General features: G+C 48.7%; 6 protein-coding genes across 6 annotated transcripts; 2 read left to right on the top strand and 4 right to left on the bottom strand.

The window, feature by feature from the left end:
- Positions 1 to 515: 515 nt before the first annotated feature.
- EDB82DRAFT_551935 (Per1-like-domain-containing protein) lies at positions 516 to 1,847 on the top strand (the record flags this gene model as incomplete). Its single annotated transcript, XM_025729389.2, has 4 exons — positions 516 to 641; positions 692 to 740; positions 801 to 1,563; positions 1,617 to 1,847. The coding sequence occupies 4 exons, from the start codon at positions 516 to 518 to the stop codon at positions 1,672 to 1,674; spliced, it is 996 nt and encodes a 331-aa protein (XP_025588618.1). The 3' UTR covers positions 1,675 to 1,847.
- Positions 1,794 to 3,613, bottom strand: EDB82DRAFT_83231 (uncharacterized protein). Its single transcript, XM_025729390.2, has 2 exons — positions 2,650 to 3,613; positions 1,794 to 2,584 (listed from the first exon to the last, which is right to left on the bottom strand). The coding sequence occupies exons 1-2, from the start codon at positions 3,307 to 3,309 to the stop codon at positions 2,021 to 2,023; spliced, it is 1,224 nt and encodes a 407-aa protein (XP_025588619.1). The 5' UTR covers positions 3,310 to 3,613; the 3' UTR covers positions 1,794 to 2,020.
- Positions 3,614 to 4,637: 1,024 nt separating this feature from the next.
- On the bottom strand, positions 4,638 to 7,224 carry EDB82DRAFT_83229 (Aldehyde/histidinol dehydrogenase). The gene is made up of 2 exons (XM_025729393.2): positions 6,633 to 7,224; positions 4,638 to 6,566 (listed from the first exon to the last, which is right to left on the bottom strand). Exons 1-2 carry the CDS (start codon positions 6,867 to 6,869, stop codon positions 5,073 to 5,075), a joined length of 1,731 nt encoding a protein of 576 aa, XP_025588622.1. The 5' UTR covers positions 6,870 to 7,224; the 3' UTR covers positions 4,638 to 5,072.
- Positions 7,225 to 8,169: 945 nt separating this feature from the next.
- Positions 8,170 to 11,156, bottom strand: EDB82DRAFT_83171 (uncharacterized protein). The gene is made up of 5 exons (XM_065610061.1): positions 9,933 to 11,156; positions 9,739 to 9,874; positions 9,492 to 9,688; positions 9,299 to 9,439; positions 8,170 to 9,245 (listed from the first exon to the last, which is right to left on the bottom strand). Exons 1-5 carry the CDS (start codon positions 10,977 to 10,979, stop codon positions 8,385 to 8,387), a joined length of 2,382 nt encoding a protein of 793 aa, XP_065465798.1. The 5' UTR covers positions 10,980 to 11,156; the 3' UTR covers positions 8,170 to 8,384.
- Positions 11,157 to 17,397: 6,241 nt separating this feature from the next.
- EDB82DRAFT_83034 (uncharacterized protein) lies at positions 17,398 to 21,436 on the top strand. Its single transcript, XM_025729396.2, has one exon. The coding sequence runs from the start codon at positions 17,701 to 17,703 to the stop codon at positions 21,379 to 21,381; it is 3,681 nt and encodes a 1,226-aa protein (XP_025588625.1). The 5' UTR covers positions 17,398 to 17,700; the 3' UTR covers positions 21,382 to 21,436.
- A 514-nt stretch (positions 21,437 to 21,950) lies between these two features.
- On the bottom strand, positions 21,951 to 22,880 carry EDB82DRAFT_490138 (uncharacterized protein). Its single transcript, XM_025729397.2, has one exon. It carries the CDS (start codon positions 22,849 to 22,851, stop codon positions 22,105 to 22,107), a length of 747 nt encoding a protein of 248 aa, XP_025588626.2. The 5' UTR covers positions 22,852 to 22,880; the 3' UTR covers positions 21,951 to 22,104.
- Between the last annotated feature and the right edge of the window lie 457 nt (positions 22,881 to 23,337).

Genomic DNA, 23,337 nt, shown 5'->3' with positions numbered 1-23,337 from the left:
AAAAGAGAATTATAGGCTGATACTTTCCCCAACAACGTTAAATGCCAAAATTTGTAATTGATTTACCTGAGCTATATGTCCTGCCAAGTGTGTAGAGTCGGTTTAGATGGTTTACTTTGACACTTGGAATGTCAGCCATAGAATGAGACTGCAATGTAGACATTTAACATTCTTCATTGTGATCATATTGGTCCTCTATCTAGCTTCCGCTTTTTGTACTGAACAAATTGTCTAAATAGTCTTGTGATAACTATATATCACTTTATGTGCAATGGCACTGCACAACTTACAGAGGAAGCTGGTAAGTTTCCGTTCTTCCCCACAAAAAGTTAACTGGAGGTATTTGGCCAATCATGAATTTGTAACGCCAACGTTACGTCGGGTTGCTAGTGAGCCACATCGTCAAATGGTCCCATGCTACCTACGTATAGTCTCCCCTCTCCTCTCTCATGCAGTTTCGCTTCCAATTATTCCACCTTTTTTCTTTTCGTCGCAAATAGGTCGATGCACTCGCAATGGCAACTCAAAGGGGGCGGCCATGGGCGCGGATTGTATCCTTGACCGTCCTCGTTCTCGCTTTTGCGATTACCGTTGATGCTTCGACTGGCGACAGGTTACCAGAATTTAAGGATTGTCTCAGGGTGAGGGTAATCACATCGCAAAGTGACCAGAGACTAATTTAACATCACAGATCTGCAATGCCGAAAACTGTGCCCCAGGCAAACCGCAAACTCCGATCCGTACGTATCCTTGATTTCTACCATTAGTGTACTCTAGCTAATGCGTCTTTCCGTTGACAGCTGTTCTACATCGTCTCCTATTATGGAACTGCGCCAGCGAATGCGACTATGCCTGCCAGCATATAGTGACAGGTCAACGAATGGCCACAGGTCTCTCGGTCGAACAATTCTACGGGAAATGGCCGTTCTACCGTTTCCTCGGCATGCAGGAACCCTTTAGTGTCCTCTTTTCGCTGGGCAATCTCTGGGCGCACTGGCATGGATTGAAAACAATGGACCAAGCCAGGATACCAAAGTCATACTCTATGCGGATATTCTATGATTGGTTGGCCTATGTTGGCATAGCTTCTTGGACATTCAGCTCTATATTTCATACCCGTGACTTCCGTGTCACTGAGGAACTCGACTATTTTGCTGCTGGCGCCAGTGTGCTATATGGACTATTCTATACGGTGGTCAGGGTCTTCAGGCTCGATAAGCGCACACCCCGAAGACGAACCACACTCCGAGTCTGGTCGCTCTTTTGTACCTCCCTCTTCCTTGGCCATGTCTCATATCTGAAGTTCATTCGATGGGATTATACTTACAACATGGCTGCGAATGTGGCAGCCGGCATTGTGCAAAACGTGCTCTGGACGTGGTTCAGTTTCAACAGATACAGAGAGTCAAGGCGTATATGGGCAGCCTGGCCTGGTTTTGTGGTCGCTTGGATCATCTTTGCCATGAGCATGGAACTTTTTGACTTTCCCCCTTGGTTGGGTTGCGTTGACGCCCATAGTCTATGGCACCTTATGACCATTGGGCCTACTATCCTATGGTACAAGTGAGTTACATCGCGTAATGATTCTTTCTAGTCACATTGCTAACGATAAGTAGTTTCCTTGTTAAAGATGCTCAGGACGATATAGCTCGCAGCCAGAGACTTAAGCTTTAATAAGGAGCAGACTTATACTAGCAAAACATCACCATCTTATAGAACTAATTGAAAGGTGTTGGTATTTGTGTCGTAATCGTTTCTGAACACGAGCGTGTGATATCTATTGTAATTGATATGTATATATCTTAATAATGAACTAGCAGCGTCAAACAAGGACCCCACTTTCTTTCTTTCGATTGAAAATCAATCCATCCATTGACCGAGATTACCTCCCATCTATTTAAATACATTTCTTCCAACACCCAACATCTAAAATTAAGCCCAATATATACATTTCCCTCACCTTTTATCGTTTCATTGCAAGCATAATCGATTATGGCCGTGTTCATTATCCTCATGAAACTCATGTGCTGAGAAGATCACGCACCGACAGTCCCCGACCCTTGGAATCGCGACGATCATTATTCAACATCAACAATGCAGCCATAGCCTCTTGGTCCAGCTCGCTTTGAGGGTTGAGTGCTGGGCTTGTCAAGGCCGACCCTGGCGCCGAGGCATCGCTTCTGGCGTAGTGTGGTGCTCCGTATATCTGCGGACCGAAGGCGGGTGATGTCCCGGCAGAGACACTATAGCTGTATCGACGATGGTCGGTTGATGCTGAAGAGTAGGACTGTGCTCGATTGCGAGAGTCTTGCGGAGGAAGCGCAGGGGATGCAGACGGATGGCGGGCATTTTGATCCGGCATGGCGTTCAGAGCCGGCGATGCGACATCGGAATCTTCCATCTCGATATCATCATCACCAGCTGGGTCGCCTTGGAAGGTCGGGTGGAATTCACGAATGGACGGTAACCGCTCTCGACCCGTTGGTGTTTGACGCCCGGACTCTGTCTGGCCGTTGTCATCCTCCTGTTGTGCTTTCAACTTGGAGACACAATCCTCCAAATACCGGATATATTCGATCGAAGCCTGGATAGGAAATGAGTCAGTTACCGGCTTTCAATATTTAACGTACAGGTTGGACAGAGACATACCTGAAGAATGGATAGTTTGTGCATATCCCCTGTACAGGCTGGAATCATGCCCTTGAGTACGGCAAACTCCTCATTCATTTTGCTCCGCCTCCGACGTTCGATCAAACTGTGTGCGGTTTTCCTGGCGATCTTTCTTCCCGCTGCACTTGTAGCACTAGGTTGCTTCTTTTTCGTCTTATCATCTGTGGCCGCTTCCCCTAGAGGTGCTGCTGCGGCCTTTGCGTTGGCTGCCGTGGCTGTGGCTTTCGCAGTCGTGCTGCTCTTGCCAGTCGACTTCGACTTCTCCTTGTTAGTGTTGTCGCTGCTTCCCTCCTGTCGAGGTTTCATCTGGATTATCTTCCTGGATCGAGTTGGCGGAGGTGGTAGGGCGAACGAGTTGTCCTTTGCATCCCTGGCAGCTGATGAGCGACGACGAGCCTTTACGGTCTCGGCTGGTTGCATTGGGTATGTTGTTCCCGGTGAAGTGGTGCCAACCTGGTGTGACTTTGTATTTGTCGGTGAAACCTGAGATGACATCGTGGGCGAGATGCGAGAAGCGTCATAGATGGCTGGAGGCGGTAGCTCGAACGAGAGCTGGAAAGAAGCGAGTTGTTGAGTTCCGTCTTTTCCTTTAATGTCGGATGAAGAACCTGGGGTGAGTGGAAGTCCTGGCCGGGGCATCTTTGCAATGCTGAGAGTTCTGAGTCTGGTAACAATTCTGCCTACCAGAGTGTTGAATTAAATTCGATGGTAGGTGCCAATCTCAAGGGGAAAGGTCATATAAGAATAGTATGAGGGATGACAGTCCCAGCTTGAGGCAAGTTATAGTAACCAAGGTAAGAACAGCGATGAGCAGCTGTTACTTTTGATCAAACTGTTTTGTTCAGACCACAGGGGGAAGAGACACAACGAGACCCTTTTCTAAGAGAGGATAATATGGACTGCGGGCGAGGATGAGCAAGTTCCAGTCTCGTTTTAGAGTCAAGACATGGGCATGGGGCAAAAGATATTAAATTGGTCAACTCAGAACAATCTACCAGACGTGCTTCAACGCTGGATATACGGGGGCCTTTGCCTACAGAGGCGGACACGCAACGCTACCACGCCTCCCAGTCCAAAGGGTTCCATGTCTGAGCCCGCTGTTTCCCTCCAATCCAGCTCAAAGAAGTGCAAACTACATCTCAAGCTTTGTCCGACTTGAACCTAGAACGACCGGGTTAAAGGGAACTGAGTTTATGGACCAAGCATCATCGAGGAAATGGTCGCGTGCTCTATTTGGTGGTTAGCGAATCAGCGTGGGGGATTGACAAACGTGGTCAGAGTAGGCTTTTCGGTGGGCAGGGGTCCAGTCTCAGAAGCACAGAAAAGAGGCTTAGATTGGCGTCCATGCTGGATGAAGAAAGACTGGAAGTTACTCGAGCTTCGTACAGGAGGGCACGAGGGGCTATAGCGTGCTACATTGGTAGCCATTGGCTCGAGATAAAAGGCCGAGGTGCCATGATGAACCATGATGATGGTGTAAGTCGAGACTAAAGTAAGTGAAACGCAATTCCCAACATACGAATATGCTATCATCAGCGACACAATTAAATGCAAAGCTGATGATGACAGGGAGTCAATACAAGCATTTGCACAGACCAATTGTCCTCCGAAGACAGTGAATTTGGCTCAAATAAACGTTGGGGCAATAACATAAGCCCTGTCTGTGAGTGAGAAAGATGGGGGGGCCTTTGAGATCTCCAATCTGTCTCCAATCTTTGACTCCACCTCCACCATTCCACAGAACAACTCCACAAGTCTATTAAGAGTCAGGACTGATGCTTCACTCGGTTGCCAATTAGGCAAAGACAAACAACCAGTGCAGGAGGGCACGTGTCTCATTGGAACTATGCAAGTTTACAGATTCATCCTCAAAACAAAAGATCTCACAATATCCGGGACTTTGCCTTATTCGATTTAGCCAAAAGAAGAAAAAGGGAAGGGTTGCAACTTTGGTTTTTTTGTATAAAAAAAATTGGCTTTATTATTTGTCCTTGGATTTGATTGAGCATGTGCGTGTCTTCAACGTCGTCGACGGCTTTTCTATCATACAGTAGCAGCAGCACACTCGGTCATTTTCCCCAATTCCACATATGGGAATCCCACCCATCACCATCTTGTGTGAGCCAACGTGGGGAGAGGCCCCGGGGCGGCTCTTTGCCAAGAACCTACCCCTGACATGCCACAGACCCACGAACAAGCCTTGACCACCTGAACTGGTTCTTCGGTTTATCAACAAGTTAACTTCATAGACATGTGGTCTGTTCTGTTGTCCGGTGTGCCTTCTTTCCTTTTATGTCGTGAGCAATAGCCCTGATGCAGTATTTGCATCTAGATCATTCATGTCATATCATATCATCCAAACTCCACTTTATCCTTCCAATTTGGGTACGTGTGTTCGGCACTTAGACCTCATTGCTGGGGTAAGTGACCTTGGTGGTAGGAACGAACTCCTCCTTGATGGCTCGAACATTGACGAAACGGGTTAGGAGGTTCTGGCTACCAGCCTTGTCGTTGGTGCCGGAGGCACGAGAGCCACCAAAGGGCTGCTGGCCGACAACGGCACCAGTGCTCTTGCAGTTGACGTAGAAGTTACCAGCGGCGTTGCGGAGATGCTCCTCAGCGAAGCGGGAAGCCTCACGGTCAGCAGCAAAGACAGCACCAGTCAGACCGTAGTCAGAGGTGGTCTCAATGAGCTTGCAGACATCGGCCATGGCGTTAGGGGCGGCGTCATCGTAGATGTAGGTGGTGAGGATAGGACCAAAGAACTCGGTAGAGAAGAACTTGTGGTTAGGGTTGGTAGTGGCGTAGATGGTAGGGTGGACGTAGTAGCCCTTGGAAGAGTCGTACTTGCCACCAACGACAAGCTCGAGGTCCTTGTCGCTCCTGGCCTCATCAATGGCACCAGAAAGCTTCTTGAAGGAGGCTTCGTGGATGACGGGACCCATGAAGTTGAAGTGCTCAGTAGGGTTACCAATCTTGATGGCCTCAACCTCAGCAACGAGCTTCTCCTTGAACTCGGGCCACATGGACTTGGGGACGTAGAGTCGGGAAGTGGCACTACACTTCTGGCCCTGGAACTCGAAAGCACCACGGACGGTCTGCTTGACAGCGTTATCAATCTCAGCGGTAGGGTCGATCAGGTGGAAGTTCTTGCCACCAGTCTCACCAACGACACGGGGGTAGCCTCGGTACCGGCCCTCGGCGATACCCTGGCCGATGGTGCCATAGAGCTGACGGAAAACGCTGGTGCTGCCAGTGTAGTGAAGGGCAGCAAACTCCTTGTGCTCAAGGACAACCTTGGTGATGTCGACGGGGTTACCGGGGACGAACTGGATAACGTCCTTGGGGAGACCAGCCTCAATCAGGATCTGGTAGACGAGCCAGTTGGAGGCAATGGCGAAGTCACTGGGCTTCCAGACAACGACGTTACCGAGAAGAGCAGGGGCACCGGGCAGGTTACCGGCAATGGCAGTGAAGTTGAAGGGGCTGACAGCGTAGACGAAACCCTCAAGAGCACGGTACTCGAGACGGTTCCAGACACCAGGAGAGTTGTGCTCGGGCTGGATGCTGTAGAGCTGTTCAGCGTAGTGAACGTTGAAGCGGAGGAAGTCAGCCAGCTCAGCAGCGGCATCGATCTCAGCCTGCCAAGCGTTCTTGCCCTGGCCAAGCATGGTAGCGGCCATGATATCGTAACGGTACTTGGTGGAGATCAGATCGGCAGCCTTGAGGAAGACGGCGGCTCGGTCGGCGAAAGGGAGAGACTCCCAAGCAGGCTTGGCAGCCAGAGCAGCGTCAATGGCGGCTGAGACATCGGCAGTGGTGGCAGTGTGGTAAGAGGCGACGGTGGTGGCATGGTCGGCAGGGTTCTGCTGCTTGGAGAGAGCTGAAGCCTTGATCTGTGAGATTTTGTATTAGACATAGCTCTTGTGATGGCCGAGGACGGCATTTGCGGCCAAACTTACCTCCTTGCCGCCAACAACGACGGGAACCTCGATGGGCAGCTGCTTTTGGAGCTTCTCAATGGCAGCGGCCAGGCCCTGTCGCTGCTCGCTACCCTTGGTGTAGTGCTGGTTGGGCTCGTTGAAAACCTTGGGGGTCTTGAAAGAAGCCAGAGTCGCAGCAGTTCGCATCTGCTGGGTTCGTGCAGCGGTGCGAAGACCGCGAGCACCAGCCCGGTTAAGGAACACCATGGAAGACATTGTGTGATGTGATTGTTTGTGTTCTTCGTTATCGGGGTAGTCGTCGAAGATGATGAGAAGGTGGGGTATCACAAAAGCAAAGAAAACACGGATTCGACGACGTTCGAAGATGGAAGATGAAGAGAAAGGAAAGAAGGAGCAAACTGATGATGGGGAAATAAAGTAGGTATAAGAATAAGTCCAATTCCGTCCTGACTAACAGAAATTCCGAATTCAGTTGCAGTATCACGACTCAGACCCAGACCCAGACCCAGACCTGGACCCAGATCTCGCGTAGCAAATCCTCCAATCTTCCATCAAAAAACTGAACTGCCGCCGTTCGCCACACGAGCTAAGCTAAGCAAAGCAAGCTACATCCTATCATTTTCCTTCTCTCAGAGACTGTCTTTGGGCTTGTCCTGTCAGAGCTAATCTTTTTTGTTTGCGTTCGCGGCTTATCACGGCCTAAAGAGAATCTGCGTGGGGAACGAGCACATGACGTCGCCTGTCTTCCCCAGCTACGGTCAGCCCGGGGATCGAGATTGATTGGACAATGGCTTTTCCATGCTGGGGCCGATCTCGGCAGATGGGGCATGGCGTGTTATCTTTGGTTACCCGCGAAGAGCCGCACCCGTACCATTAGAACACGGGCCTTTTTTTATTCTTGAGTGTCTTTGCTAGGTACCAAGCATATTGTTTTCGAGTGAAATCTTACCGGTTGGGGTCTTTTGAAAGAAATCAAGATTGAATATTTCTCTCACTTAAGAGAGATATTCCCACCTGCATCTTTCATCAAAAATACCTATACGTTCAGCCTGCAAATTTATTCCATACTGTACGTACATAGGCATCTCCATGAAAGTCAAGGATGTGAGCTCTAGTTTAGTTCTGGGGTGTTTGATAAACTTATGGCCGCGCTTTTCCGAACGTGGGGTACCTGAATGGTCATGTGCTATCTCAACTTGGTACAGATAGCGACTGTGTTAGAACCATCTCGCGTCAAAGACTTTACCTGTTTCGACTTGGTGAGCCTGGGGAAGAAAATTTCCTTATCTGTTACATGCAAGACATGGTTTCTCATCATGGCTCGACACATGCTAATATGAGAATGTACTGTAAACTAGAAACATAAACACTACAATACTAGCCTCGTCAGGCCGTCAAATATCTCGAGCAGTCATGTTCTACAAGCTCCAACTCTTCGCGTTCTTCAACCGCTATTTCGTATGCTTGATATCAGACAATTACCTTCAACGGGTATAAACAAATAGAAACTACCCCATGGGAACTTCGCTCTCTCGCTGGTTGGCTGGGTATCTCTTATCCTTTTCCAGACTCTCTTCACTCTTACTGTCTCATTCCATCAAGTAATATTCGTCCTGTTCGTTTCACCCTTCGCAAACCGTTGCCGGTCCGGCCCCACATACGTTGGGTCCACCCCGTCACTGCTTTCCAGCCGGTTGCATTGACCCTTTTATCAAGTTTGACAACGACATGGTTATTGTACATGTCCCACACAGAAACCTTCAAGTCGTCCTACTGCTGGCTTCCTGACGTGACCGACGTCCTGGGTGTGTTTGGCTCATCTCTTTGCCGGTAGTTGAGTAATGGCACGGTCAATCCGTACATCTCTGTTCGACCCTCCTTGTCGTGCTGGTCAATTTCCACGTTGATGCACACATCGAGTGTTCCGTCATTGGCTCGTCCGTGGGTCTCTCTTGATGCCGCCCTATGTGTTGTTCCTGCCTGAATTTCTCCCTTGTGAAGAACCTTGTGGCCGTCATTTCCCAAGAAGTTCTGCTCCGAGGTCTCAGTTCCATTCTCATTTACACTGCCGTTATGAGTAGGGGGGTTATTGGGTGAGTTCTCGGTGATGGTCGCGAAGTTGCGGCTAGGCATTGTGCAGTTGTTGTGGTTGGCTGTCTTGTTGGACTCGCCGGGGTCCTTGTTGAACAGATTGAGCAGAGTCTCATCCGTCTTGGCGTTCAAGTGATGAATTTTGTTCCTCCTAGCCAGAAGGTTTGCAACAGCCTGGGGAGGTGGCTTGTTGACAATGGCCGACGAAATAACGTTCACCATGTAGCGGTGGTCCTCCTCAACGGGGATCTTGAGGTTAGGGTTGGAGTAGAAACGTCCCAGTGCAGCCAGATGCACATCACCTCCAAGAATTGTCACACGGGCATTGTACTCGGCAGCAATCTTTTGAAGATCCTCCATGAGCTGACGTCGCTCCTTCTTGTGCGTTCTCGCAGTGTAATGGTCATCCAGGTCATCCAGCAGATCAATGCTGCCATCGAATTGGTTAAAGAGACTTCCTCCAAGTCCGAACCGTTTGTTGAGAATCTTTATGGGACCCATAACTGGACTGCGGAAGATGTTCTCAAGCCAGGTTAAACGCTACAACATGTTAGTAAGAATCTATGCCCATCTGTCTGCAGAAAAAAACATACCGGATATGCGATGGGGATGCCGAGGAGCAGGATCACATGCTTGATCGGCTGGCCTGACGCTGCCGTCGCTTCAAGCTCCGAACGCAGTCTTGAGAAAATCTTCTGATACGTCTCAGGATAATTGACTTGGTGGCGTGTGCGCTGTGTTTCAAAATCAGTTCCTGCTTCTCATTATGGGACGTAATTTACTGACCTCGACTCGTGCGTCGATGCCAATGAGAGCGATGCGGGCTCCGAGACGGGTATAGATGTTGAAAGAGCGCTCAGCAACATATGGGCCAGGATGGTCACCAACAATGTACTCGGGCGATTCAATCATTGGCGCGACGTAAGTATCGATGAGCTGATTGGGGTCGGGTCCCTGGGTGCTCGCTTCAAGAGCAGCATGGTCTGATATACGTCAGTACGAATCGCCGCAAAAGCCAACAAAGCCGTCATACCAGAGGTGTAGGTTGATGGGGGTGGTGGCAAATGATGCTGGAAGAGCATGTAGTATTTATGGGCAGTACCGCCAATACCACGAAACACATCGCATTGCATAAAATCGTCGACATATGAGCCGAACCCGTCAATAATCTAGAAAATCGTTAGCAACGAACGTGCCACTACTGTCACAATCATGCCATAGACTTACATCATGGTCATCCCAGATATTGACCTGGGGAATCTGGCCGTTGACACCAGAAAACGGCTCAGTGTTGTACCAACGGATGTAGTTCTTCAGGTAGTAGTCGTCGCATTGAGCCCGCAGTGTCTCGGGGAAGGGGTGGTGTCTTCGCTTCTTGGGGTTACTAATACTGGTCCATTGGCGTAAAGGACCGTCAACTCGGATCCCATCGTTGTAGATCTGATCACCACCGCCAATCATGACATGATAGGGAACCTCACGGTGCTTTCGTGTAACATCGTTCCATAGAGCTGGGCCGCTCCAAGCCTCCTCGTCGGTCCCGACGCTGAAACCGTTGCACGAGTGGAACATGATGCGAAAAGACTCGGTTGCGGCAGGAACGAAGAATCGGTTCACTCGAGGCTTGTGCTCGCTTGAGAAGCGCATCTCAGGCAAAGCATAGTCGTAGCCACATTCGGTGTCCTGAATCGGAACACTGATATCGAAAGCCCAGAAGGTATTGCGTGGGTCGGAGTAGAGGCAATGTCCGTCTACACGTACCTCTTCGCGGGCTCCGTTGGTCGCATTGCCATCATCTGGGAGAGTGACAGCTAGGTTGAGCGTCAAGTAAGGCTGGTGTACAGGAATCTTGCCGCCGCCTTCCACGACAACGAGCACACTACCATGCCAGCGTCCCTGGTTCGTATGGCGATAGTTCAAGAGAGGACCACAAACAATTGTCTTTCCGTCAGGAGGGCCTTGCGCAGCATGGCTTTGGCCAGCATTGTCGCCCACAATAGCTCCGTTAGCATCGCCTGCGGCGGCAGTGATGGGCCTGTATTTTTCTGTCTCACGATTGTCGTCTTCTGGTTCGATGCGCGACTGGTTGAGGAAGTTTACGAGGCCGCCCGTGTCGGTATTTTCTTGGTGAGGATCTCGTGGTGGACCTTCGCCAGTGAGCTGCGAAGCATGCGCAGCATAAGCAGATGACTCCTGGTGTCGCCAACGGCTGGCCGATGCATGGGGATTCCGTTGCGACTCAGTGGTCACTGGTCTTTCTCCTGCTCCTGACATTTTGTGAATATGGTCGCGATCAAGAGCCAGTGTTGATTCTCGGGCAGCTTAAGATGGAGGCCTCCCGTGTGGTACAGGGAGGATCGTCGCAAGTTTTGTGCGATTGATATCGGAAAGGAAAATCGACGACGCGGGTTGTCACTGAACGCGACAAGGACAACAGTCCGACTGAATGTGTACTCTTCAATACAGAACAATCATGTGCTATGAAAGCCCAAAAAGAAGCCGTAGCAATGAATACTTGAAGAATGAATTGACAATGTTCAGGGGAAAAACTCGAGGGTAAGACCGACGGGAGAGCAGTTTAGTCTAATAGTAAGACACCGAGACACAAAAACATAGTACAACTAGGTGATGACGCAGGTGCAACCAACCAGACACACCCCATCCTGTCTGTTGGTGCAGGGGTCATGGGGTAGCTACGATAAGGGACTTGAGAAGCACCAGAAAGAGCGTACTTATCCTCGCTTTACGAGTGATATGTACCAATTGGCGTTAGATCCGAGGTCACTGCTGACTCTTTCGTCAACTGGTTAGCGACACCAACAACGCTCCATTTCAAGTAGCAAGACTCGAGGGAGCACTTCATTCGAGGCACGAGGCACAGATTAAAATTATAGGAATTGAGATCAGGGAATTAGGTGGGATGAGATGGCGCCAAGCGAAATATCAAGTCTCCCATTGGTCAATCGGTTATAGTGGAAGTGATCCCTTGAAGAATCCAGGGAAACCAAGACATCAACTCGTTATCAAGCTTCATGATTGACTTTACCTTGGTGATGTTTACAAGTTTGGCCAGGATGTGTACTCAATGGTTGACGGGGTAATAATTGTGCATAACTAGACGTGACATCTTTTTTGTGGCCAAGCTGAATAAACATGAGTTAACCGCTTCTCTTAGTCGTGAGAGCAACATGAAACAGGAACAATCTAACAATCCACATATCGACGCCATTTAATTTTGAGCTTCACTAAGATCTTCATGGCGATCGATTACGTGAGGGTCGTGGATAACTCAACTTTCCTTTCTAGTGTGCCTCGATGCCCAGCCTACCCGGTAGTGGTATGTCTAGATTTATTCCTCGTCTGTTTCGTAGGACAACCAGGTGTAATTATCTCCAGCCCAAATTGGCAATTGTCCTCAGTAATAAGCTAGAAATTAAGCATGAAATCCCAACTGACGTCATTCACTTACACTTGCGTATCTTGTTATGGATAATTGTACTGAATCCGATCCATCGAGAAGCAATATGTTTACCAGCTATAGCATTCTGTCATCGCATCTCACCACTAGGCTTTTGATAGAGACCTGCTGTGTGTTCTTTATATACTCATGCTATTCTTTTTTGTACTGTAGTCTAGCTTTAGAAATCGTGTAAAACCATCAAATAAAAAACTGTTGCGCCAAAAGCAGGTATTGCTTTTGTATTGTGTGAGAATAAGGTTACTTCTTGAGCCCTACATTTTTGAACTTAAAGCTTCAGAGCGAGGGAAAAAAGTCGATATTAGACTTTAGAAATCGTGTAAAACCATCAAGTACTGTAGTCTAGGTAGGTGAGTTGAAACTTGGCCTTTGTCCGGGTAGATCGAGTCAAGCAATAAGTTGGCTGGCCAGACTACACCTATTGTTATGATCTCGAGAACGAAGATAACTTACGAAAGAACCATGCCAAGGCAGTACTGAAATGATTGATTAATGTATAAACTATCTACTTAGAAACACAGAAGAAGAATCATGCGAACTGTGTTGGTGCTGAACCGCAGCTTAATCCTCGTGACGACCCCACATATGATTACATAATCAGACCACTCATATCAACCTCAAAATTTCGTGCAAAATTTTACCTCTTCTACAACTTACAATGCAATGCAATGCAATGCTCTCGAGCAACGCCGCGTCGTCGGCTGCAGTTGAACTGCAACGCATGATCCCTGATGATCAAGCCTTGATCATCTCAAGATCACCGCATAGGTTCGACGAGGAGTTTGAAACACGAGGAAACGCGGTTGCGATTGAGTGGTTTAACCTGTCGACCTGATGCACAAGATCTCAAATACGAGTGATCGAGGCAAGGTTATCCTCGGTAGGTGAATACTCGGTGAAACAGTGAAGCGCAGTCAAAACTGCAAACGGCATTAGTGTGTACAGCAATTGAGCTCTTCTATGCTCGCCTTGCTGAAGGAATTTTCTTCGTGCCAAGATTGATACTCCCCTACTATTACCAAACACCTCTGTTCTTGTAATCCCACAGACACTGGTGCATGAAGATAGGGGTACATGCCATCACATTGGCCATGTTATATCAAAATACATTTTCCAAGACGACCGTGAAACAGAAGAATGCCAACGCTTCGATGACTGCAAGAATGGTACTGTCACCATAGATGCCCCCTCACATCGGCCAAGATGAAGCTAGCCCCGCTGTCTTAGTTTCCAACGTGGGAATTTTGTAGAGCTAGGAGTCGACCGCTAAGTTTGGCGTTGTGAACCCCTAATTCGCCAAGCGGCTTGGGTCGTATGTAAGGATGGAAAGACAGTATGCACCTCACATGTTGGTCGATTATTCAAATGCCAAGCGAGACAAGCCTTGTTGGGCGGTCGTTAAATTGATGAGAAGCCCACACCACCGCAAACTTGTGGGCTTGGTATCAGACAAAAAAAGGATGTGGTGAGCAAAAAGGCAAGAAGAGCCACATTAGGGGTTGTGTTGGCAGGTTGGCAACATACGGCCTGGTCAGTGCATGCAGGCCCATCAAGTTGGAACTTCGTCTACCTCGGATTCAGCCGACCAGGGATCCAGACAGCCAGAATGGTAGCTGTACTATTTGCAGGGCCGCAGCCAAGGTCCCAATTGTTGTTCATCTTGTCGGATCAATTACCCAACCAAGACCTAGTCCTACGATTGATTACAGTTACACATGCATAGGTACATACACACGGACGATACAGCTGAGGGAATGGGGCTACAAGAAGGGGCCTCAGCCGTATTCCGAAGTTGAACAGCATAATGCATGCAAGGGAAACCGATGTGAATGCTGGCTGCGAAGTTGTGCCACCAGCTTACATGCTGTACTCTACATTACGGTGTACCGGCAGACAGATATACTTCACCAGGCGCAGCCGCAACCGCAGCCCCGTTCATAATAAGCAAACAAACAAAGCTGGGGAAATCTGATGGCTAGTGATGCAGAGCATGGCAGACAGATAGCATGGTGAATTATTCTGTCACCGCTAAGGTTCTCAACGGAACAGACGACCAATAGCTCTAGCACGTGGAGTTATACAGGTGCACATGATATGAATAAGCACCATAACAAGTTCACAGTCATGAAACCGACGCCCCGTTGACAGGCAGACTTTTGGAATATCCATACTACGTATGTAGTCTGTAGGAACAACAAGAAACATGTCTCCTAGACAATAAGACAAGGCTCGGGAGAAAGACACGTGCGGAACAGGCGCCTCTTGCTCAGCTTTGAAATTACCATGGGTCGGATAAGTATTTGGCGTGGTAAAAAAACATGTTAGTATGCTGATTCTAGGCTTGATCAGGTAAATGGATTTGAGAAGTCAGTGAACGTCATTAACACGTTATATGAACAATCTACTGGTACATGGTGGTACATTAGGGTGGGGGCTGCCTTGGCCTTAGTGAGAGATGAGCTTAGAAACATCTTATCCATGGGTCATGGTCATGGCTGAAAGGACCCCTTTCTCGGAGTCTGAGCTTCCCGAATCCTATCATCGCGTATTTTAGAATGTGCGAGCCAATCGATCTCTTGCTTCTTTGTTCTAGATATCTGCATGATATGCTGCAGTCGCATCACTAAGGAAATAATCTTTCAATATCTAATAAGCGGTAAACAGAAGGGAAAAGTAAAAATAAACAATAAAAGGAAAAAGAAAAACAACAACAACCTGCTACAGCTGTCCTGGCTTGACCTGCCCTGTCACGGAGAAAAGCCTACGCTTTAGCTCCCTTTTTTGCGGTCGGCGGGTACAGACCAGACTACAGTACGGCATGACGATTGCCCACTAAGCGATCGATCCATTGGCTTCGCAGCCGACTTCCAACGGCGGCTCTAGTTCTGTATTCTCATTTTAGCAAGAGACGGCTCCATGCACAAATTAGAATAATCTGGATCTTTTCTGTCAGTGTTGAGAAAATTAGACTAATAATGATCGTGTCTTTTTCTTTTCTTTTTTTCTTACCAGTTCCTAGTAAGGGGGCGGCTCATTACCTTTTGTGCAGTGTACAGTACTGTACAGTGATTTATCGGCCCTCAATCTCGGACAACCCCATTGATTCCACTTTTTGAATGAACCATGATAAATACCTACACCTTGGTTAACCAATAATAGGCGACTTCTAATCATGCGAAAATTGATGGAATTGATCGTTGTCTTGACAAAATGTAATCCTAGGTGATACAATGTCAATACGTTCGTGGATCCTCCACATACAGGTCAAGTACGTACCCATCAACTATCAGACGCAGATCTTCAACCGCAGATGAAATCCGTTGCTATGTTTATGTTCAGTTACAGTACATTCCCAAACGATGACAAGAGTCAGTCTCAGTAGGATCCACCATTAGTTGTCCGTCGTCACGACTTTGGCCCATCGAATCCACTAACGAGATCTCAGCCGGACAGGCAACCGGACGCTGAACAATGTCCGGTGTTAGTTGAGACACCCAACGCACATGTCAGAATAACAGAGGCTTGCGGACTCTTGCACAAGAGCTTGAATGAGCTGCACTTGTTATTGTTCCATCCTTGTGCCGTTATCGCTCAAAGTGTTTAACGTATCTCTCAATGGGGCACCTAACGATGGATCAAACTCATGATCTCCATCTAGCACGGCCGAGTTGCGTCGCGGTTGTGAATTTTTAATTGAAGATCTGATTTATTAACCGTTCTTCTGTAGATGAGAAAGCTTGAATGCATGCATGCATTCAGATATTTCCGAGAAAAACTGGGAAGTTGAGGTTTCCGAAACACTTGTTTCACCGATTTGGGGATCAGAAATGCCATCATCTTCAAGCGCCTTTTGTCCCTATAATAGGACTGTGATATGGGTTAACAGATGGGTAATTCTCTCCGAGTTTTATCAGTTATAGTCTGTACAAATGACTCCAGTTATGAGAAGAGTATCCGTATACATGCGAAAGTTCGAGGTTGAAAGTCAATTTTACTGTGCGCCTCGCCCGCCGCCACCAAAGCTTCCACATCGGAGCTGCATGTCGCGAGGTACAATACTTTCCAATAGTACTGCACCATTGGGTTAGCTATAGCTACCAAGGTTTCTGAAATATCAGACTCGGTGTCAGACGAATGTATGACACAACAGGTTCGGAACAAAACTTGGATGAATAATGATGCTTGTTGCCCCCGACTTAGTCTCACTGCGTCTCACTCTGCTTCGTTGTCAATACCGTCCAGTGATAGCGCGCAGTAAGGTGATGACCTCCATGGGTTGCATTCGCCTCTATCCAATCTTTACTCATGTACCTTGTGTACTTATTAATCTGTGCCTCTTCAGCTCCTTGTACCGCCAGGCTTCGACCCCTGGAGAAGGAGAGTGCCGTGGCCTTGGACAAATAGCATGTCACCGACATGAATTGCTAGCAACTCTGCTGGGTGGATGGGTGCCTTGATTCTTTGATCATGGACGACTACGGATATGTCGAGCTTTCTTGGAATAACACAGCAGAAAGGTCCTAATGCAGGCGCATCGTTATCGGATGTTTCAATCTTGTGAGAGTCCAAATGCGATTCCCCAAAAGAATGACACAAGAAACAAACAAAAGAAGATGGCGCTCAGACTCGACGCCTCATCAATTAATGACGTTTTGTTCATTTCAAAGGCGTTGATCGAAATTGGATGGAGCTCGTTCGTTGCAGCGGTTCATCTGCTGAAGCTGCATTCAATTACGGCGCTCCACCCCGCCAATGCTTCAACTTATTAACGCCCCTTGCCTGGCCTAGGTGCCCTGTCCGCCGTCCTGACTTTCTAATCCAGGTGGCCTTCTATAGAGAACAATTATTCCATCTTTTAATCTGTGCGTTGCCCCATCCTGATATCCTGACATCCCAGTTAGACGACTGCGCGCAGCCCCTTCTGGGCATAGCCTCATTTTATTCTTGGGAGTTCCTTGTGCTGATTGTACTGTATGGCAGCTCAGCCCAGTCCAGTATATACAACCAACACACCTAATAAGCTGGGCGGGCGGATACTTCGGCCTTCTCCCTACCGATTCCCTGTCAACCACCTCCTCTGTCTTGCCGCTCCTCCACCCCGGCTAGTCCGCGGCGATCCTGTATGTGGAGGTTGCAGGTTGCAGCTGCAGGCGGCACTAGTAAAAGCCCAGGTACTCTACGGTAAAGTACGAGTCCACCTTATACCAGGTTAGGCCTGCACTTGTTGTGTTGCAATTGCGGTTCTATTCTACCAGTATCGAAACCCTGAGAAGCCTCATCCTTCCTTCTTCCAAATCACTTGGAATCTTTCGCATTGCAATCCTACAACGTTTACTCCTGTAGTAACCCTCATACCTCTGCCGGCCAGAGAAGCCTCGAATAATGGTGATCTGAGATACGTTTATTTACTTTGTTAATTTTTTCCTATACGGTCGGCTTTCCAACAAGAGGAGCATCAACCTCCGGGACGCTTCTCTCGTTGAAGCCTGCTTAGTACTCTGCATTTCTTGTCATGAGATGACTGGTCCTACCATGATGATGGCTCCGGCCGTGGAACCCTCGTCTTCTTTCCCGCGGTCTCAATCCAGCCCGGACCTTCTCTCGCTATCTTCTCTCGAAAATCCTTCATCCTCAACAACAACAACAACACCGATACCGCAGCGAGAGAATATTTCTGATGCTCAATCATTACCAAATTTCGATCTTCCTACCTTCAATGTCGATTTCAACCTCGATACAAGTCTCGACACGATTGTTTTTCAGCCCGAGGAGCAACGGGCTGAGATCAAAGCGCCACCACCTCCCTCGATCGTTGAAACAAAAGAGGCGCCTGAAGAGGTCTCACGGTTCAGACACGCCCGAAAAAGAACGAGCTCGCTCATAGACACTCGAGGCTGGCTCCCAGGCTCTAAGAGCACGTCAGATCTTCACAACCTTGGCCAAGAGCCCCCTCGACCGACCACCTCTGCAGGAGACAAGAAGTTTGGCGATGGATCAATCGGAAACCTGAAACCCATAGAGAAACCCCTGACGAAATCCGAATCTTTCGTCAACTTTGCCAAACGCTCATGGAGACCTTCTCGCTCCCCCTCGCCCATGAAGAGCGCCGATTCTGCCAAGGAAAACGAAGAGTTGTCTGGGCGCAACCGATCCGAGAGCACAACCTCGATGAAATTAACCAAGACTCGTAAACGCCCTGGTTTGACTGTCGATCAAGTGGATAAGAACAAGTCGAGCGAATCGCTTAAGTCTTCCGCCCCTAAAGCCTTCTCGCGAGCGAGCAGCTACTTTTCCAAGCTCAAGCAAAAACAAGCGGGCTTGTCAAAGCTCAATACGAATACCGATTCCGACACCAGCTGCGCTTCTTCGGCCACGAGTCTCGCGCCACCAGCTTCAACCACCACAGAAGACCACACACCGCAATCTTCCGCCTACGATACCACATCTGCTACGACCGTGACTGATGAATCTTCTGTTGAGATGCCGCCTCAGCAGAGAGACGTCTTGTGGTCATCGTTTAAAGCGATCGATGAGGATTTTAAGGGGTTCCTTGCTAAGAGCACCGCGCACCGCATGTCGCAAGTTCAAACACAGCTCCTGCCCTTCCTCCGAAGCACCATGAATCATGAATCAACCAAGAAACTTTGTGCCGAAGACGTCGACCGCAGGGCAACAATTTTAAACAAGTGGTGGACTGCAATCTTGGAAATGCTGGATGGCCAAGCTCCCCAACCCGTGCCTGGTGTCGACCGCCCAGTGTTGTTCGATGCTGCAACTCTTCTTATGACGCGACTGGAATGGCGACAAGCTACGTCTTATTTCCTGCCGCTCCTTGACCGATCACCAGCGGAAAAGGTTCGAGCTCGATCCATGACAAACTCGTCCAGTTCATCCGTCACATCGAGTCAAGCAGCATTCCTCGAAGAATCTGCTGAGCACAGCGTCAGAACTATGTTCGTTACCAACCTGGTGAAGCAAATGGGTTTTGTAGTCGACAAGCTTTCGCTCCGCCATACTCCGGCCAGCTTGGTTAATTTTGCTGGAAAGGCCTGCGCGTATGCCTTCTTTTTTGCACCAGGCGTTGCCGACATTCTGATTCGGCTGTGGGGACTTTCTCCCGAGCTGATCAGACGAGTTGCTGATGACCTGGGCCTACCAAAGAAGAACATGGGTGAGAGCGACGACATTGCGGCGTTGTTTCCTCCCACCATTGGCGTATTTGCCTGGACATCACCAAAGGGCATGTGGGATAGCCTTAAGAAGGTACCCAGGTTGCCTGTGCTGGTGTCTCGGATTCCTTGGACAGGTCCCTGGGCGGCTCGCTGGAAAGGGCGGGATACTGATGTTTTCTTCATTTTTCTCAAGTATTTCCACATCCTGTCCGAACAGTTCATGCCTCCTGGGCTACCCCTTCTAGAAAAGGCTAGGTCCCCCGGATTCGCTCTTGTTCAAGCTCAACTTCTGTACGTTTTGGACACTACTATCCATCGTCAGGCCCCCATGGATGGCGGATTCAGCCCCGCTGCCATGGATGGCATGCCAGGCGCCGATGCTGCAATGGCTCTGCCACTTCCCCTCAATAATGTTATGAGGGGCATGGCTGAGAACCGATGTATCATGCTATTGAAAGATTATCTTTCAGACGACTCCCTTGACATTGCCGGGGCACGCCATACGTTCGCAGAGGCCTTTGCTACCATGATGAAGGCAGCGACCCGCCGAGTTTCGATGTACAACCATCCAGCTTGTTTCACCCTGTGCGACTTCTTGGAGGAAGTTCTTGTACTCTACAGTGAATTTGAAGACCCAGACAGCTCTGATAGCTACCTCGACTGGCCTTTCTGGTTTGACGTTTGCCAAAAGATCATGGGTTCTTTCAACACCATGTCTGAAATTCGAATGATGGCTCTGATATACTCTATCTGGGATGCTATCTCGAAGGACCCTGTGCGAAAGTTGGCCGTTTGCAAAGACTGGCTGCTTACTGAAGAAACCTTCAACGAGTTCTTCAATCACTGGTGCCCTATGGTCCGGGCTTACTACCAGCGTTTGCTGTCTTGGCGAATGTGTCGGGACTCAGGAACGCTGGATGAAGTGGATGGCCAAATCTTCGTTCTTGTGGCTGAGCGGCTCCAAACAACGTGGTCCCATTATCTGCATATTAAGCACGCTGCTGAACAAGAAGGGCGAATGACGCCTTCGACTGCTCCTGTGAACCCTGCTCCAGGAAAACGCTTCATGATCATTCGTCAGGAGATCAATGTACCCCAGCCTGGCTTGTATATGGGTAGTTTCGACTCCTTTGCCAAGCTCCCTAATAGCGAGACAAACGTTCTCAACGGTCTGCCCCCTGACGCATCGAGGCAGGATGGAAGAAAGCGGTGGTCACTACTAGGCAAAGTGCTTTCTCTTGGCGGTAACACAAACGCTGGATGGGATGATGATTTCCAAACCGTTCGTCGGGAGACGGCAGAGTCTCGAGCTTCAACATCAAGCAGGGCCTCCAATACCAATAGCCACAAGCACCGTGCGTCCGAAGATGATTCCTTGTACTCTCAGCCCACATATGAGGAGCCAAAGTACGTCTTCAAGTTCGTTCTTGCTTGGCAACAACAGGCAGGGCCTCTCCGAGAGCGCTTTTTGACTCGCCCTCGACTTCCCGGTCCTGCAGAGAGCCGCATCAGTGGGCCGTTGAGAGTCAATGGTATTACACGCAAGTTCTCAGGTAGCCCCCAACAAGGACTGATTGACAATGCAAAGAACGCGAGTTTGCTTAAATCGGCTGCTGAGCAAAGTGGCCCCCCTAGACTTGAACTCACGCTCTCGGGTTCGAGTGACGAATCCGATAAATCTCTCGCCATTAAGGACAGTTCGTCACTGTCGCCATCGCCAGCATTATCACCCTCACCAGCACGATCACAACCTCCTTCGCAGTCGCAGTCCCCATCATCGTCACCGTCGCCATCACCCCACCCGAACACGGGTTCCTATACCGATACTGCTGTGCAACCCGTGAAGCCCACTGGCCTTTATGTTAAGAACTCGGTTTACGCTGGAAGGGCACTTGCTGAATGGGCCCAAGTCATTTTCGAGTGCAACAACTTCATCGAGCGCCGTCGTGACGAAGGAATGGCAAGTCTTGCTGATGTGGAAATCCCTGTACTTGGAGTCGAGGGTTTCCGCAAGGTCGGTGGTTAAAAGCAATGAATCTGAGATACCCTTACTATTAAACACAGCACAATTATGCTCTACTTTCTTTGGCACACATGCTTTCATTTCATTTATATTTTTATCTTGTTTCTACGCATCAACAGTGGATGGGGGCATATTGGCTTTTCCTGCACAAACATCGGAGTACCATCACCATACATTGGGGGTATCTTTCTCGCATAAAACCAAAATCAGAACCAGGGGGGCTCAAGTCGCTCCTTGTGATTTGTTCATTTGTATGGGTTTCGAATAGTATTCGGTTTTTATGTTTCTGGATGTCAAGGCGTTGGAGAGCAATAACTGGACTGTTTTGCTTCGTTTTATCATATATCATATATCAGTCCGCAACAAGCGGTACATCTTTGAGAGCGGGGGTTTTCAGGTCAAAGCGGGATAGGTAAATATGGATGGAGTAGGGATGCAATTGGAAAGGCTTATAGGCTTATAGCGAGCGTTGCTACATGTACAGAGCGACGGCTTCGGTGCAATTTCATGTGTACATACATATACCATATTGGCTAGGGACGAGTGTGGACCAATACAGGAGAGTTTTCTTCTGCTTGATTGAAGAAGATTGTAATGATAATGGCTGTAATGATATATTGAGTGCTCTTGATCACAACTTTAACATCACTCGCCACATTTCGCAGTCTGCTTCTGGTTTTAACATCTATCTGGGCCGTGATTTATGTATCGCTTCCCAATTCCCCCTTACTGCCAGCCTGCCTTCAACTCGGTCCACATATCATTGATCTTTGGCTTGAGCATCTCATACCTCTTGAGAGCATCGTCTCTCAACAGATCTTCCCGTTTAACATAGTACTCTTCAAAGGAAGGCTTGCCATCGTTGACAGTCATCCAGGTTGGGCGATTGCGTGTAAAAAGATGCACATCAGCTTCAATCTCCCAAGGTCTATCCAGGGTTCCAACACGTATATACGACACGTGAGGCCCTGCATCCGCATAATAATTCCATAAGCCAGTGTGGCAGGCCAGGCAGCTGACCACTGTCTGTCCCAAACCAGATTCCGTCGGGAGACATACAGATGAAGTCTTTGCCTGAGGCCGGGGTTCACGGATAGCAGACTCGGCTGAAGTGATGCGTGCAAAAGCAGGCTGAACGTTCGTGGGGACGGGATCTGGGTTGGTAGATGTACCGGCTACTGTGGGCGGCGCTGAGGGGATGAGGCTGAGAGCCGTGGACTCGATGATGGCGTTGAGGGCGAGGACAGAGCCTGTCTGACGCTGGCAGGCGGTGCAGTGGCAGCAGTGAACGAGGAGAGGATGGAGGGAGAGTTGGTAACGAATAAGGCCGCAGGTGCAACCGCCAGTAAGGGGAAGGATATCTTTCCGTTGAGAGTAGTGAGTCATGGTGATGATGTTGAGGGAAGGATGATGAAGGAAGATGAAGGAAAGGAAGGGAAGGGGAAAAGAGGTAAGAGGGTGGCTTATGTACATAAGAGAAGAGAAGAGTAAAGGCTGACAAACTGGACTAGGGCTTGTGTACCTACTGACCATTACTTACCTAGGTACAGAATGGAAAGAATAAGACACAATCCTTGTTTTGATTTTATTCCCTCTTGGAGCATCGTCCAAGACCATACCGTGTCGAACCAAAGCGGGGGTAACAAGAGCTGGCCAGTGAGAGTGAGCGGGATGGCCTAATTAGGAAATTGGTAAAAGACCTCACTTCATATACTGGGGATGACATGAGACGACACGATCTCTTTTAGTTTAGTACGGATCCAGATTTGTTTTTGCTTTTTTTCTTCTCTTTTCTTCCTCTCTAGTGGAAGACACAGATGGAGAATAAATTGCCGTTAAGGCATGTTCTCCGAGATCAAACATGTCTGTCAAATACACAAGTACTGCAACAATACTCATCGTGTTCCAACATCACACTAAACCACAACAACTCATATTTTACTACTTGCATTAAACAAA

This window comes from Fusarium venenatum (assembly GCF_020744135.1).
Source record: "Fusarium venenatum strain MPI-CAGE-CH-0201 chromosome Unknown EDB82scaffold_1, whole genome shotgun sequence".
In the NCBI taxonomy this organism is placed as follows: domain Eukaryota; kingdom Fungi; phylum Ascomycota; class Sordariomycetes; order Hypocreales; family Nectriaceae; genus Fusarium; species Fusarium venenatum.
This window is presented reverse-complemented; position numbering and strand designations above follow the sequence as displayed.